This window comes from Conger conger, chromosome 5 (genome assembly GCF_963514075.1).
Source record: "Conger conger chromosome 5, fConCon1.1, whole genome shotgun sequence".
Taxonomy (NCBI): Eukaryota; Metazoa; Chordata; class Actinopteri; order Anguilliformes; family Congridae; genus Conger; species Conger conger.
The window spans coordinates 5,920,113-5,934,543 of record NC_083764.1 but is presented as its reverse complement, the minus strand read 5'-3'; the positions used below and the strand labels follow the sequence as shown (position 1 = coordinate 5,934,543).

Below are 14,431 nucleotides of genomic sequence, written 5' to 3'. Positions count from 1 at the left end.
GTTTGAATTTCTTCGCACGTTCAAAGCGAATTATTTTCAGAGCCGTTTACTCCTTATACATTCTAGTTCTTTTCCCTGCCACTTCCTCTATAAAATCACTGGAGGCTTTCCATCTAGCCATTAGCACTTACAAAATAACTGTTAACAATATGTTACCCAGACGCAGAATCTGAATAATTAATCTTGAATGAGTTTTCAAAGCTACAACAACGCAAAAGCCAAGACATTCAGACTCAGGCGGTTCATTATCGGAAACGTTTCGATTGTTCCCCCTTTCTCCAATACTCCGTTACATTTCACTGTCGCATTACTAACGTGATATAGAGGTGTCCTTGGATTTCGTAAAGCACAATTATCGTTAACCTTCAGTAAACTTTAGCCCACATTTTCACATGAATTAAATCCGTTTTAGGTTTTTTTGTTTTTGTGGTGTATTTCAGCCAATGCATGATGCCATTTTTGCAGATGCATTAATATTGTTGTTCTTCTTTTGATTGAGACGACACAAGACAATATATCCATACATTCCCTTCAAACAAAAGTCACAATATATGCTCATTATTGTGGCTTTTTTGTCCTCTAATTAAGGGACATCTGATGTTATTTATGTTAACGATATCTGAGTAAATAGGACTGCACAAAATTACTGAAACCGCTTTTGATGAAAGTGCCGCGTATTGCAGCTGATAACTAGGCCCAACGTGCAGTTCTTACAGATGGACAAGTGTGAACTGCAATTGATGGTAAAACCATGTGGAAATCCGTCAATACACTAATGGGCATACCAAGACCTGTTAGGTATCTGTTTGATTAACATCTCAGTTATAATCAAATGTTGACAATTACAGGAACATTTTTACGTCGAGACGTAAAACGTTTCACCTGAAACGACGTAACCCACTGTAATATGACTTCACCCACGTCGTAAAGTTCAGTTGAAATATTACACCAGGAAGTAGCTCCAGCAAGCTAACGCGGCTATAATTTCATCCCTAAAATAAAAGGCATTAACAACGTACGTGTAAAATAAAGTGTGGCAATGAAGTGGCTGCGTGAGCTATGTAATAGGCTTCTAAATACAACATAATTGCTCTTATAATAAGGGCCATATACTGGGCCCTATACTGTTTAAAATGTACACATAGTTGGTAGTACTGTACATCTAAAACGTATGATAACATGCACATATAGCAACAGAGAATAATATCGAATATTATATTATAGCACAAAGCATGTAAGGCCGTATACTCGTTCCAGGTGGGCATGTCATTTAAAGTTTTCCTCCCCCTTTCCGAAAAAAGGGGAAATAGCTTTAAAAGAACTTCCGCTAGACAGACCGCGGGAGGCGTCCTCTACTGAACAGCCCAGAGAAACCGGAACCGTTGCCAACGGCAGGTGGCATAGTGACCCTTTTCCAAGGAGATAACCGTCAGTCTCTCGCCCGCTGCCGAAACACATAAACTACGAGGAACACCACCGTAGCGGGCAAGATGCTTGAACAAGTCGCTACACTTTTCTCTATACCAGTCCTTTCACACGGAAATTTCACTACGATATAGGATTTGAAGCCCGCCATTATGTATTAAACATTAACATGAACATATTTTCACGAGTTTATCACGTCTGTTGACGGTACTCAGATATGGAAATATTCAAGAGACAGCTAAACATAATAAATGTAAAAAAAATAGTCTGCTTTGAATATTTTAACGGCAAACGTTTATGTCAGGTCATTATATCAACACTTTATTGTCACCGTACAACCGCAGGCGTGCTTCACATTTCGCTCACAAATCACTCCAATTTACGCAAATCTAACCCGAAGCGCCGGGATGACAACAATGTAGTGCCCCGTCTACACAAGATTCACACTGTTAACAACGGAGAGTTTAATTCACGCTCAAACACAGAATTATTACAGAAACAGACTATACATCAAATCCTAAAACGAGAGAAACGTATGCATCTGGACATAGGTTAATACTATTTGCCGTTGGTTACATAGGCTAATCCTGTATCGATGCAACAATTATTATTACTATCCACGCTAAACATAATAAATGTAAAAAAAATAGTCTGCTTTGAATATTTTAACGGCAAACGTTTATGTCAGGTCATTATATCAACACTTTATTGTCACCGTACAACCGCAGGCGTGCTTCACATTTCGCTCACAAATCACTCCAATTTACGCAAATCTAACCCGAAGCGCCGGGATGACAACAATGTAGTGCCCCGTCTACACAAGATTCACACTGTTAACAACGGAGAGTTTAATTCACGCTCAAACACAGAATTATTACAGAAACAGACTATACATCAAATCCTAAAACGAGAGAAACGTATGCATCTGGACATAGGTTAATACTATTTGCCGTTGGTTACATAGGCTAATCCTGTATCGATGCAACAATTATTATTACTATCCACGTATTATACTGGTGCGACAGCAATGTAGAAAACAACAATGACAATTATTATAATTCTTAATGACATTTTCGTTCAAATTCATTTTGAATGAGTAGGCCTACTATATCGTTGATAGAAAGATATGTGTTCTATTGTAATGTCATTGTAATCGATTATAAAAGAAAGGTCTGCCCTGGGTAGTACATGGTATTCACGAAACGAACTGACGAGTAAAGACATTTTAATTCTCTTTTACAGGGAAGGTCTGTACGGCTCATTTAAATGTCTAATATATCATTGTCAAAATCTTGGATTATTTGGGGGGTGACATATCCAAATAGTCATATATCATGTTATTTAATATAGAAATTCACCGATTCCTAAAATTCATAAAAAAACACAAGACAAAATCTTAAAAGTATGTCATATGCAAACATACAGGGGATACTGTTGCAGTTCACTCCGAAATTCTTAAGATTCAGCGAAGATTATGCATGCATATCCTTATTTATCTTCGTCGAATACTTGGTCATGGGCCATATTTTCGTTGCAGTGACCATTTCGATAGTTTAGTTTTCATTGTCATCAGTATTAGACGCATTAATTTCATGCAAATGTTTTTATTTGTGAACTCATATTACTGAACATACGGCTGTATTATTAAAACTACATTAGTTTATGGGCCTATATCCGACTTAATGTCAGTTTTCATGGTGCAACCAAAAAAATTATATATATATATATATATATATATATATATATATATATATATATATATATATATAGGCCTATAATATGAAGGTTATTGCAGGCTTCCGTCGTCACGACTTAGGCTATATGTATATAACTGGATTCAGCGTCCATCAATTATACGTCCAGAAACTTGTAAAATCGTACAAACGCGTTATTGTGCTGGTGTTTTCACTTGGTTTTACTTTCTTTGACTGCGACGGCAATCGAGGGAACGAAGACTAACGGGCTCCTCGAGAATCGTTGCCTTCGTGTTTATTTTTAGGGCTCCATATGTCCGGCCCGCACATGCTGTGGGATGTCACCGGGAGGCCTGTTGGAAATGCCCATAAAATGTACCAAGAAACGCGATCTATTAGCCTACATGTCATCCAATACAAATTCAATTATTCATTACATATAATAAGCAAATAATAATAAGCAATTCCTCTCCGGTGTTACTATTACTTATGTCCATTCAAAATTTACCAATTGTTTTTTTAAATGATAAAAACTGTCTTCGCGATGTGAAAATAGATCCTTATCCATTAAATGACAGTTCATTTTTATTCCAAAACAAAGCCGTTGGAAAGCCAAACCATGTACTTAGAGCCTTGTATTGATTTGTTGCTGATTACATAAATCCATTTTCATTTGTTGTGATATTTATGTATTTATAATTACATGTTGATATATTTTACCCGGTGGTGTAGGCTATCAGAGGGGCAACGGGTAAATATGCGAAGCGTTTGAAACCGCGGTGTGAAAATGATCGCAATGTTTTAGAATGACTGGCGCTCAGCACTGTAGCGACGATTCGTAAACCAAACCCCCTGAACCATATAAGGCGGCGCGGTCACCGCGAGGAGGAGAAACGGAGTTTTCCCATTGGCTGGACCGAACGGTGATTGACATGTCTCCTGCCCTCCCTCTCTGTTCCTGGTTATTGACACTTTAACAAATCCCATCCACTGCCTGTCCGCCTGCAAGTGCCGACAGATCCAGGCAACAATTTAAAATAGTTGGACTCTTCTGATTTGGCCATTTTATAGCGCCTGCAACCCGATGTCAGTTTTCAGCCACCAATAGCGCGCAAAGCGAGGTGCCCGCACGAGAGTTTCGAAGACCGGACAAGTTCAGCCGATGCACTTTAAGTGAACCTTTTTTTCCTCTGGACGTGACGTTCCTGGCGTTTTCTGGGTCGTGGTATGGCAGAGAAAAGGCGTTCGCCGTGTACAATGAGTTTGAAGGCTCACGCGTTCTCGGTGGAAGCCCTTATCGGCGCGGAGAAGAAGCGAAAGTTGGAAGAGGATGGTGAAAACGGCCTCGAGGAAGTGACCGAATTATCGGATCAAAACGAGAGCGTTCAGCAGAAGGCGGAGAGAACGTGTATCGCAAACAGAGCTTGCGACACAGACTGTGCCAGTGATGGATCCCGTAAGTAGGCTACAGCTCAGCGTGATTTGGGGAATGTTTAAAGTTTATTTCATACACCTTCATCCAACTGCTAATACTATTTAGCATTTTGGCAGACTAAGCAGTATGCGCACAACACGAGCATTGCTGGGCTGAATGGCCTGTTCTCGTCGTTATGTTATGTTAGGATAACTATTTACTTATTGACGATTCATCTTAGACTACTACTAGCCTACTACTAATAATACAAATAATAATTATAATAATCATAATAATAATCAAGCAATACTGATCATAAAAATAATATGCGGTCATTGGTTATTACATCAATAGTTCATTTACATTTTATGTTAGTTTCTACAGTTGTCATTTTTATGTCAGTTTTGGTATGCTATATACATCACCTTAATCCAACCGAAATGTTGTCTAAATAGTTGTGAGAGATTATATCAGCACTTGAGGTATGGAGGCTACTATTACCTTCACTTCAACTGGCAACAGTCCCACAGTTTCAATGAAATTATATCTAAACATGGTGCATTACATCGTGGCCGTAAGACGATACGTTTAGTTACTGGACTAATAAATTTGACAAATGATACCATGACGAATAAAATCGCTGATCACTAAATTACTTAGTGTTGCTATCATTATGATAAGACTGGAACTGCTTGCAACACTATTGCAATACGGGTCATTTCTATTTCCAGGCATTGGAAACACTGGACTACAGGCACCTGTGGGTTTTTAAAAACAGTGAACTAAAACGGGTTTGCATTTTTGCCGAGAGTAAATAAGACGTAGTGGATGTATTCTTGATTCGCTATGACAAAAGGTTGACTGGTAACCCAGGAGGACAGCGCTCACTAATACCGCTGAGCTTATTTTTCAAAGTGTAATCTGTCATGGAGTTATTTGAGTCTATTTGCCCTCCGACCTCGGGCCCATGGATTCGCAGAAATACCCAATGATAAATTAACCTATAAAGTACGGGGGCTATCTGACTTGACGTGAACACTCGGACTTAAAAGTATATTTGTAGCCTGTAGTTCTTAGAATGTGCAACTTAAAAATGTGCTTTCATCGTTTTTTAATCACGGTGGAGGTAGCCTAATGTAGCTAAAGATAGGCTTTTCAGGGTAAAATGCGCAAATGGAAATCCTTGTCTATTAGTTTCTATTAATAATAATAATAATAATAATAATAATAATTATTATTATTATTATTATAATAATAGGCCTAAAATACGACGACTACAGCAACAACAACAACAACAACAACAATAATAATAATAATAATAATAATAATAATAATAATAATAATAATAATAATAGTATGTCGTACGCTTTGCAGCAGATTGTGAGGACGTGTTGTCCGATAGCCCTCGCCCTGCCTCGCAGTCCTCCGCGCCTGTCCTCGCGGCCCAGGCCGGCTCGGCGCCTGCAGAAGAGATGCGCGTGGACCTGCAGGGATCAGACTTATGGAAGCGGTTCCACGAGATCGGAACGGAGATGATCATTACAAAAGCTGGAAGGTATGAATACATCCGCTCCTCAGATTATATGGACATTTATTTTTCGTTTAGTTGTATTAGCACACACAAAACTTTAGACTGTTGTGTGTTCATTTAATTTATCCAGTATATCTCTAATCAATATGTAAACTGTCTATGTAGATATTAGCCTAGATATAATAATTGTTCAGTTAAATGTCGATTGAAACAACAAAGTCGATTGATGCTTATTTAATTAATCTATCAAGTTGGTGCATGATGTTTTGTACTTATGGCCTACTTTCCCCCCAGGAGCTATACATAGCCCAAGTTAGCCTATTTTGTACTTCTCGCAAAAATTGCATATGAAATTATTTAAACTATGAAATTAAGGCACCATTTCAGTCTACTATAATATACGTGGTGGGTCTATTACAGGTTTGACAGCACAGGCCCACACAAAAGCGCTCTACCGCGGCGCTCTCTTTTGAGGAATATCAAAACAGATGTTGAGAGATCTTTCGACGGGCTTTGCTTGTTTTTTTCTGTGGCAGGCGGATGTTTCCAGCCATGCGCGTGAAAATCTCCGGCTTAGATCCGCATCAGCAGTATTACATCGCGATGGACATCATCCCCGTGGACAACAAACGCTACAGGTAAATTGAGAATAAATATACATTCGAATACGGTTCATTTTTTTTCTTTCATTCTGTAATGCCGTTTTAGTACGTACGTGTAGTTATGCAGATATGTACTTTTTGATGGTTATATAAATCAGCAAAACGGGCAATAACAATTATTTGTTTTAATAAATATTTGTATTAATATGAATATATATTTGCTGTTCACTGTGACCTGAGATAGGCCTAATTTTGGCTAATTGTAGGGATGACCTTCGGGCCTAATTCATGCACAAGTCTGTATTTTGCTCAGAAGCACACACGTTAAACGATGAACCTTCTCTGTTTTCCGGCGAAGGTACGTGTACCACAGTTCAAAGTGGATGGTAGCCGGAAACGCGGACTCGCCTGTCCCGCCGCGGGTCTACATCCACCCGGACTCCCCGGCCTCCGGAGAGACATGGATGCGGCAAGTCATCAGCTTCGACAAACTGAAACTCACCAACAACGAACTGGACGACCAAGGGCATGTACGTGTGCCATTTGTGCAATATTTATTATTATTATTATTATAATTAATAATTTATTTCTCATAAAAAGTCAGCTATATGCTGAACGGATTTGTCATAGCCAACTTGAGTTCAAAACACTTTTATAAATCGCTCTGTATAGCAGCTTCTGTCAAACTTCAGTATATGTACTATCATAATTAGCACGAAATGCCATTTCATATTAACACAAATGGTAATTGTGTGTTCATCATTTGAAAGAAAGTAGCAAATATGGGATAGGCTATTAGATTATTTAGTTATATGGCTTGTGACTTCTTGCAATTGCATTGCCAATTAAGCCCTGGAAATTTCCAAAAAGCAGGATACAGAGAAAATGAGAGAAAAGCTGTTATTCCCTGACTCAGAGTGAAAGGGAGCCCACAGGCATATATGGAAAAGAAAACAAATGTCATCTCCAAAATTCCGATCGCAGAAAAACATTTTAAAAGCACAAAGTGTTTTCAAGGTACAAAATATAAAACAGGCAGGCTGGTTTGTATTGACATTTGGACTGTGAAAGGCAGGCCTACACCATATGTGGTTTATTGGGGCAACAACAACAGTCGCCGTTTGCGCAAGTTTGTTGAAAACACTTCGTAATTCTTATTCCAGATAATCCTGCATTCGATGCACAAGTATCAGCCAAGGGTACATATCATCCGCAAGGAGTGTGGGGAGGATCTCTCTCCGGCGAAGGCCATCCCAGCCGGAGACGGAGTGAATGCGTTCTCCTTTCCGGAAACCGTTTTTACTACCGTGACAGCATACCAGAATCAACAGGTAACGTAGCAACAACCGCGAGTGAAATGCAAGTTAAAGCACTTACACGTCGCGCCCCCTGCAAGAAAACAGACCGCAAGCGGGTGTCTACACCGCGAGCTGCCGAGTTTACAGTGCTATACAGTAGCCTAGTCTTTATGCTGACTGTTATTTTCACAGAAAGGGAGACATTTGCGCTCTTGCGTACTATAAAAAAAGAAAGAAAATATAAACTGACAAAATAATAATATATAACAGCTCCAATGAGAAACAATTGTTTGTATTATTTGTTCAATTAAGATGATCGATAAATCGAGTTCGGAACGACTGTTTAATCAGATGATTTGCTGAAGGACATATGTGGATTTCCCTTGGGCACATTTGGGCACACTGTTGGAGAAAACCGTGTTGTCTTCTGATTTTGACTGCTCACTTTTACACAATATTTTCAAGGGTTATGCTCTAAGAGATTTTCAAGGATTATGCTAATATTTGATACACTTGATGTAAATGCCGCGCATCGCTTTGGCGTACCAACTGTCTCCATAATTTTGCGTCACAAGTGGCACGAGCCAAGTGTTGATCCTGAGCGAAATCTCTAGATTCTTACACAAGGCTATTTCTACGGACACGCAGACATGTTTATTCCGCTTCTGAGTAAAGCACATGCTTATGTGTAGTGGGTCTACACAGCTAGAATGCACATTTGTTTATCCCACAGTGCAACGTGTAGTAAATCATTGCGGCAAAGATTCACAATGTTAAACTGTCTGTTTTAGTAAACGGAATAGTCTCGGCTTTAAAAATCATTGTCCTCATTCAATTAAGAGGAGTTAAAAATAGTTCAACTAAAAAGTTCAATGCTGGTGAATATTTTAACAGATCAATTTGCCCTACTCAAATGGCTCAAAGCATTTGGCTTCCTCAAAACATCTGAGTAAGCTGAACCTTTGGGTTTCAAAGCGCTGCCTCAATTTTCTTTGGAATGAACTGTGAATAACGGCATTAAACATCTGCTGTACTGTGTTTCTCCTCTACGTATTCACTGCAACCTTTTTCATCCAGTCAGACTTTATTCTGTTTAGCGCCACTCACATTTGCACACGAAGTTTTTCAATTTAGTATAAATAATCTTGTAATTGTACAGTAAATATATTTCATATTTAATATTGTTTGAAGTTAAAACAATCACAATTAAACTTCCAATTTATGAAATTGGTTACTTTGCAGTTCACGTGAAATGAAATGACATTCTTTGTTGGGAATTATTTTTCATCATTTATATGCACTCCATTAAATTATTATTTATCTGCACTTGTGTGTAATTGAGGAAAAATGCAGGCTTTCATGTGCTTGAATGTGTCTTGGAGTTAATCAAGGCGACAAGATTCCATATTACAAAGTTCCATATTCCAAGATTCCATATTACAAAGTTCCATATTCCAAGATTCCATATTACAAAGTTCCATATTCCAAGATTCCCTATTGCTAATGCGTATGATAATATGTCCCCCCTACAGATCACAAGGTTGAAAATAGACAGAAATCCGTTTGCGAAAGGATTCCGAGACTCTGGACGAAATAGGTAAGTTTAAGGACAGCCATTTTTAAAAACATTTTTAGTGTGGTAAAATTATTTAAAGAATGTCTTCATTAGGTTGGTACAGTGCCATATTTCAGGATGATCAAAAGTTGTTTTACTATTGCCGTGAATGTGATGGTTTAGCTGAAATATTTATGTATCTATGGGCAGGATGTGTCTTTAGTCATGACCGTTACCACATTACAGATCAGCGGTTCTCATGTGTGGCTCAGGATAAGTACAAAAAACATACAAAGAGTTTATAGTCCAGGCTGAATATTGGAAAGAAGTGTATTTACACATGAGATTTTCTACTGCTGACAAACAGGCTGTTTTTTGAAGATAGCATATTTCCAACGGATGATATTTATTTATGCGGAATAACTTTTTAAAGTGGAATTTTGTAGGCGGACAGGTTTACACCAGTCATTTGTTGATTCATCCTTATTCTAATATGGCTGCCACCAGTCACATTAGCTTGTGTTTTTCTCAAGGATGTGTGCTCCATCTTTTCAAACTTCTGGGGTAGGGTGCTGTCATTCCAAAGCACATTTATTCTCCACAAATACAGTGTTTGTTTGCACTTAAATTCCGATTGGAAAAGCGCACTATGAATCTGTTGAAGGATGAAAAAGCCCATTGTCCCGTTTTTGGGAAGAGGGGAATATTGTCCCTGTGGAGGCAACATCTCTCCACTCATGTACACAAACATATTCCGGCGAAACAAAGCGAAAATAAATCTAAATAAAAAAAGAAACCAACATCGTTATAAACTCATTACTGTCCTAAAACTCTTTCTCCCTGAGGTAATTTGACCAAAATTATTAAGGGCTGGTTTTGCATAATCCCCTGGAGGGATTTTTGGGAGAATTTATGTGGTGTAGAGTTGGGTTTCCTACCCCAGAAAGCCCCTCACGTTTGACCCTATAAAAATTTTACTCAGGAAGGTACAACCCCCCCCCCTTTTTAAATATTACAGGAAAAGTTAACCAGTTCGCTAAATAAACTACAGCACTCGATAGCACAAACCGGGCTGGTGATAAAATGGGAGAAGGAAACATTGGAGGCATCTTGTATAAATTATCGCCTAGGCTGCCCCCCTCCAGGAACCAGGTTTTATCCCCATGCTAACTAGAAGTGAAAAAACCTCCCATTACTGCTGAAAAATACACTTCTTTTTTCCCTGCTCAAGTCCACCTAATAAATATTTTACTGTGGCTTCCTGAAAAATGGCTATGATCCCTCTATAAAAGCAGTGTGAAAGCAATTATATTAGAACAGAACCTTGGCAGGCACAAACTGAGTCCCGAATTTAATGTTTTTCGTGACCCTGACCCCTGGCCGCCATTTTGTGTGGGCGCAGCTGTCATGCGGACTTGGTGTTGATTCGGCTGGTTGTGGGTGCTGGTCAGCTGGGCGCTGAATATCTCCCATTGAGAAGCTTGGGAATGCCCTTGTAGTAGTAGCCAGTACGATGGTGGTTCATATTCCTGGTTCCCAAAGCGAGTCTTTTCATAAATAGCTGGAATACTTACAAGCTGGTTGGTGCCTTGCATGGCAGCCAATTGCTGTTGGTGTGTGTGTGTGTGTGTGTGTGTGTGTGTGTGTGCGTAGGAATGGGTGAATGAGAAGCATCAATTGTACAGCGCTTTGGATAAAGGCGCTATATAAATGCCAACCATTTGCCATTTACCATTTATTTACACTTCCACCCCCCCAACCTTCCACTGTCACCTTATAGCGTAGTACAAGATAATTACATGATAAATTGAGCTTATGTAACATTTTTTATATCTTTGGTATGACATAATGAAATGCCCCAAGGTTTCCATAAGGGCTGCAGTGACCTTCCCCCGTACTGTTAATTTACGGGGGGTTTTTTTAAGCTTCGGCACAGCTCCAGAAAAGCTCAGCGAGTGTGTTATTTTTCTCGTAGGATGGGACTGGAGGCTCTGGTGGAGTCCTACGCGTTCTGGAGACCGTCTCTGAGAACTCTGACGTTTGAAGATATTCCCGGAATGGCAAAGCAAGGTTTGTGCGTCCACGCGATGGGTCCTTCTCTCTCTCAAATAAAACGCCTCTCTTAACGTTTATGCCTCTGCGCACTTAAGACATGCAGAGTGCATAATCGTGCCTGTGGAAATGAATTTTGAAATTTACAGCGTTACTGTCTTATTTACCGTCTTTAAAGATGCACATTTGTGAACTTGTGTGTAGAGTAGGCATGGATGGTTTTGACAGGTGTGCGTATTTGTCTAGCTGTGTAAGGTTTGTAGGGGATTAACAACACATATTTTGTACTTGTGTGTAGACTAGAGAATCCTATTTGTGAACCTGCTGATTGTAGAATTGACTGAGACAATTTGAGAGGTTAAAGAAGCAGATTTGTGTATCATGTCATGTGTGTTAACAGTATGTGTGCACCTCTGTGTAGAACGATGATCTCGATGGTTTTGATAGGTTTGTGTTTTTGTTTGTCTTTGCAAAATGAGAACGTTTGGGGGACGAAGACACATATTTGTGCATAGTGTACTCCTGTGTGTATAGTGCTGACCCTCATATTTTGGATGTGTTTGTGTAATTTGGGTACCCATGTTCAAACAGTGAATGTTTGACTGGTTAGATGCATATTTGTTTATAGTGTACAGTATGTTTGAGAAGTTAGATGCATATGTTGGAAAGTATACAGTATGTTTGAGAGGTTAGATACATTTGTGTGTATAGAGTACAGTATGTTTGACTGGTTAGATGCATATTTGTGTATAGTGTACAGTATGTTTGAGAGGTTAGGTGCATATTTGTGTATAGTATACAGTATGTTTGAGAGGTTAGGTGCATATTTGTGTATAGTGTACACTATGTTTGAGCGGTTAGATGCATATTTGTGCATAGTGTACAGTATGTTTGAGGGGTTGAGAGATGCATATTTGTGTATAGTGTACAGTATGTTTGAGGGGTTGAGAGATGCATATCTGTGTATAGTATACAGTATTTTTGAGGGGTTGAGAGATGCATATTTGTGTATAGTGTACAGTATGTTTGAGGGGTTCAGAGATGCATATGTGTGTATAGTGTACACTATGTTTGAGAGGTTAGCTGCATATGTGTGTATAGTGCACAGTATGTTTGAGAGGTTAAAGCGTGTGTTTTCCTCCAGGCGGTCCGGGGCACGGTCTCCTGCAGGCCTCCCCCAACGGCCTGACGTCGGCCCACCCCCTGCTCTCCTCCTCCCCCTGCTCGTCTCCCGCCTTCCACCTGGGCCATGGCGGCGGGGCGCAGCTGTGCAACCTCAGCCCGGCCGTGGACTACTCCTCCTGCGGCCGGCCGGGCCTGGCGCTCAACCGCTACGGCGGGGGCCTGGCGGAGACGTACGGCCGGCTGGGCGACGGCGGCGGGTTCTCGGCCCCGCGGAGCGGGCCCTACGGCGGGAACGTCGCCGCGGCGACGGCGGGGGCCGGGGCGGGCGGCGGGGACCCCGGGGACGCCTTCGCCTGCGCCCAGTCCGGGATTCCCATCGGCATTCCCGGGATGCCGTCGCCCCAGCTGCAGTACGTGCTCCCGGGGTCTCCCGGGAACGCCTTCTCCGTCAACCAGGGCCCCCAGGGGACTTACGGCGGCTTCCGGCTGCACAGCCCCTACGGCCTGTACGGATACAACTTCTCCACCTCCCCGCGGCTCGCCGCCAGCCCCGAGAAGATCGTCTCCGCCCAGGGCGCCTTCCTAGGCTCCTCCCCCAGCGGCACCATGACGGACAGGCAGATGCTCTCGCCCGTGGACGGTCTGCACATGCTCAGTGGCGGCGGACAGCAGAACCTGTTCGACTCCAGGACTTTGGGTCTGGGCAGCCTGGGGGCCACGACGGCCTCGCAGGTCTCCGCCCACATGGTGTGAGGCTCCGCCCTCGCGCTTTGAGGTGCCGCCCACATCGTGTGAGGCCCCACCCCCCGCGGTATGAGGCTCCGCCCATGTTGTTTGAGGCCCCGCCCATGTTGTTTGAGGCCCCGCCCATGTGTTGTGAATCCCCGCCCACATGGCGTGAGTCTCCTCCTCTTTCCGCTGTGGTCATGCTGGTACGTTTTGCTTCCTCTTGGTTACCGTTACTGGTTATTGTAGTTTTTCTTTTTTTAAAGGACTGCAGCAATACTTCAAATATTGACTTGAGTAGGCAGAACATTTCTAAAAACTGGCAAAGTGCTGCTTCGTCGGTCAGAAATGGATTGAATACGAGTAGTGAGTGAGAGAGGGAAAGAGGGAGAGAAGTAGAGAGTGACTGACAGAGAGAGAGAGAGAGATCAGGAAAATGAAGGCAAGAAAGAGAGAGAAATGGAGAGGGAAGGGGAACGGGGAAACAGAGAGAGGGAGGGAGTGAGAGGGTAAGAGAACGAGAGAAAGAGAAAGAGAGACAGAGAGGTACAGGGCCGTGGAAAAAGTATTTCCTGATTTCCTCTATTATTGAATATTTGTCACACTCAACAGTTTTGGATCTTTAGACAGAAAGAGTGAATACAAAGCACGCTTTTTGAAAGGTTAACAAAGTTATCAAACTCAGAAGGAAATCAGAAAGGGGGCAAATACTTTTTGATGCCACGTTAGGCGGAGTAAGGAGAATGGTGGGAAGGTATGCTATGTCAGTTATTTATGTCAGTTATTTATGTCAGTTATGTCTCGTGTGAATGTGAACTGGTGAACAAATGAGAAACTGTATAGTAATCCATTCACAAGTGTAATTTTAATTAAGTAGTTATATAACTTTTTTATATATCTTTTTTTTCCAGAAGGGATGCTGAAAGGAAATCATACCTCAGCTTTAAAATTAAGGTTAAAGGTTAAATTGACAAAGGTCAAGCAGTTTTATATGGATCCGATGAGTTCA

The 14,431-nt window shown here is 41.1% G+C and overlaps 1 protein-coding gene across 1 annotated transcript; it reads left to right on the top strand.

The window, feature by feature from the left end:
• The first annotated feature begins 4,195 nt into the window (after positions 1–4,195).
• tbx18 (T-box transcription factor 18) lies at positions 4,196–13,812 on the top strand. The gene is made up of 8 exons (XM_061243644.1): positions 4,196–4,575; positions 5,908–6,088; positions 6,601–6,702; positions 7,025–7,196; positions 7,830–7,997; positions 9,497–9,561; positions 11,495–11,589; positions 12,716–13,812. The coding sequence occupies exons 1-8, from the start codon at positions 4,347–4,349 to the stop codon at positions 13,447–13,449; spliced, it is 1,746 nt and encodes a 581-aa protein (XP_061099628.1). The 5' UTR covers positions 4,196–4,346; the 3' UTR covers positions 13,450–13,812.
• The last annotated feature ends 619 nt before the right edge of the window (positions 13,813–14,431 follow it).

Coding starts and splice junctions, on each gene's coding strand:
- tbx18 (XM_061243644.1), top strand. CDS start 4,347: ATGGCAGAGAAAAGGCGTTCGCCGTGTACAATGAGTTTGAAGGCTCAC. Junction 6,089..6,600: donor ATCATTACAAAAGCTGGAAG/GTATGAATACAT, acceptor TTTCTGTGGCAG/GCGGATGTTTCCAGCCATGC. Junction 7,998..9,496: donor CAGCATACCAGAATCAACAG/GTAACGTAGCAA, acceptor TCCCCCCTACAG/ATCACAAGGTTGAAAATAGA.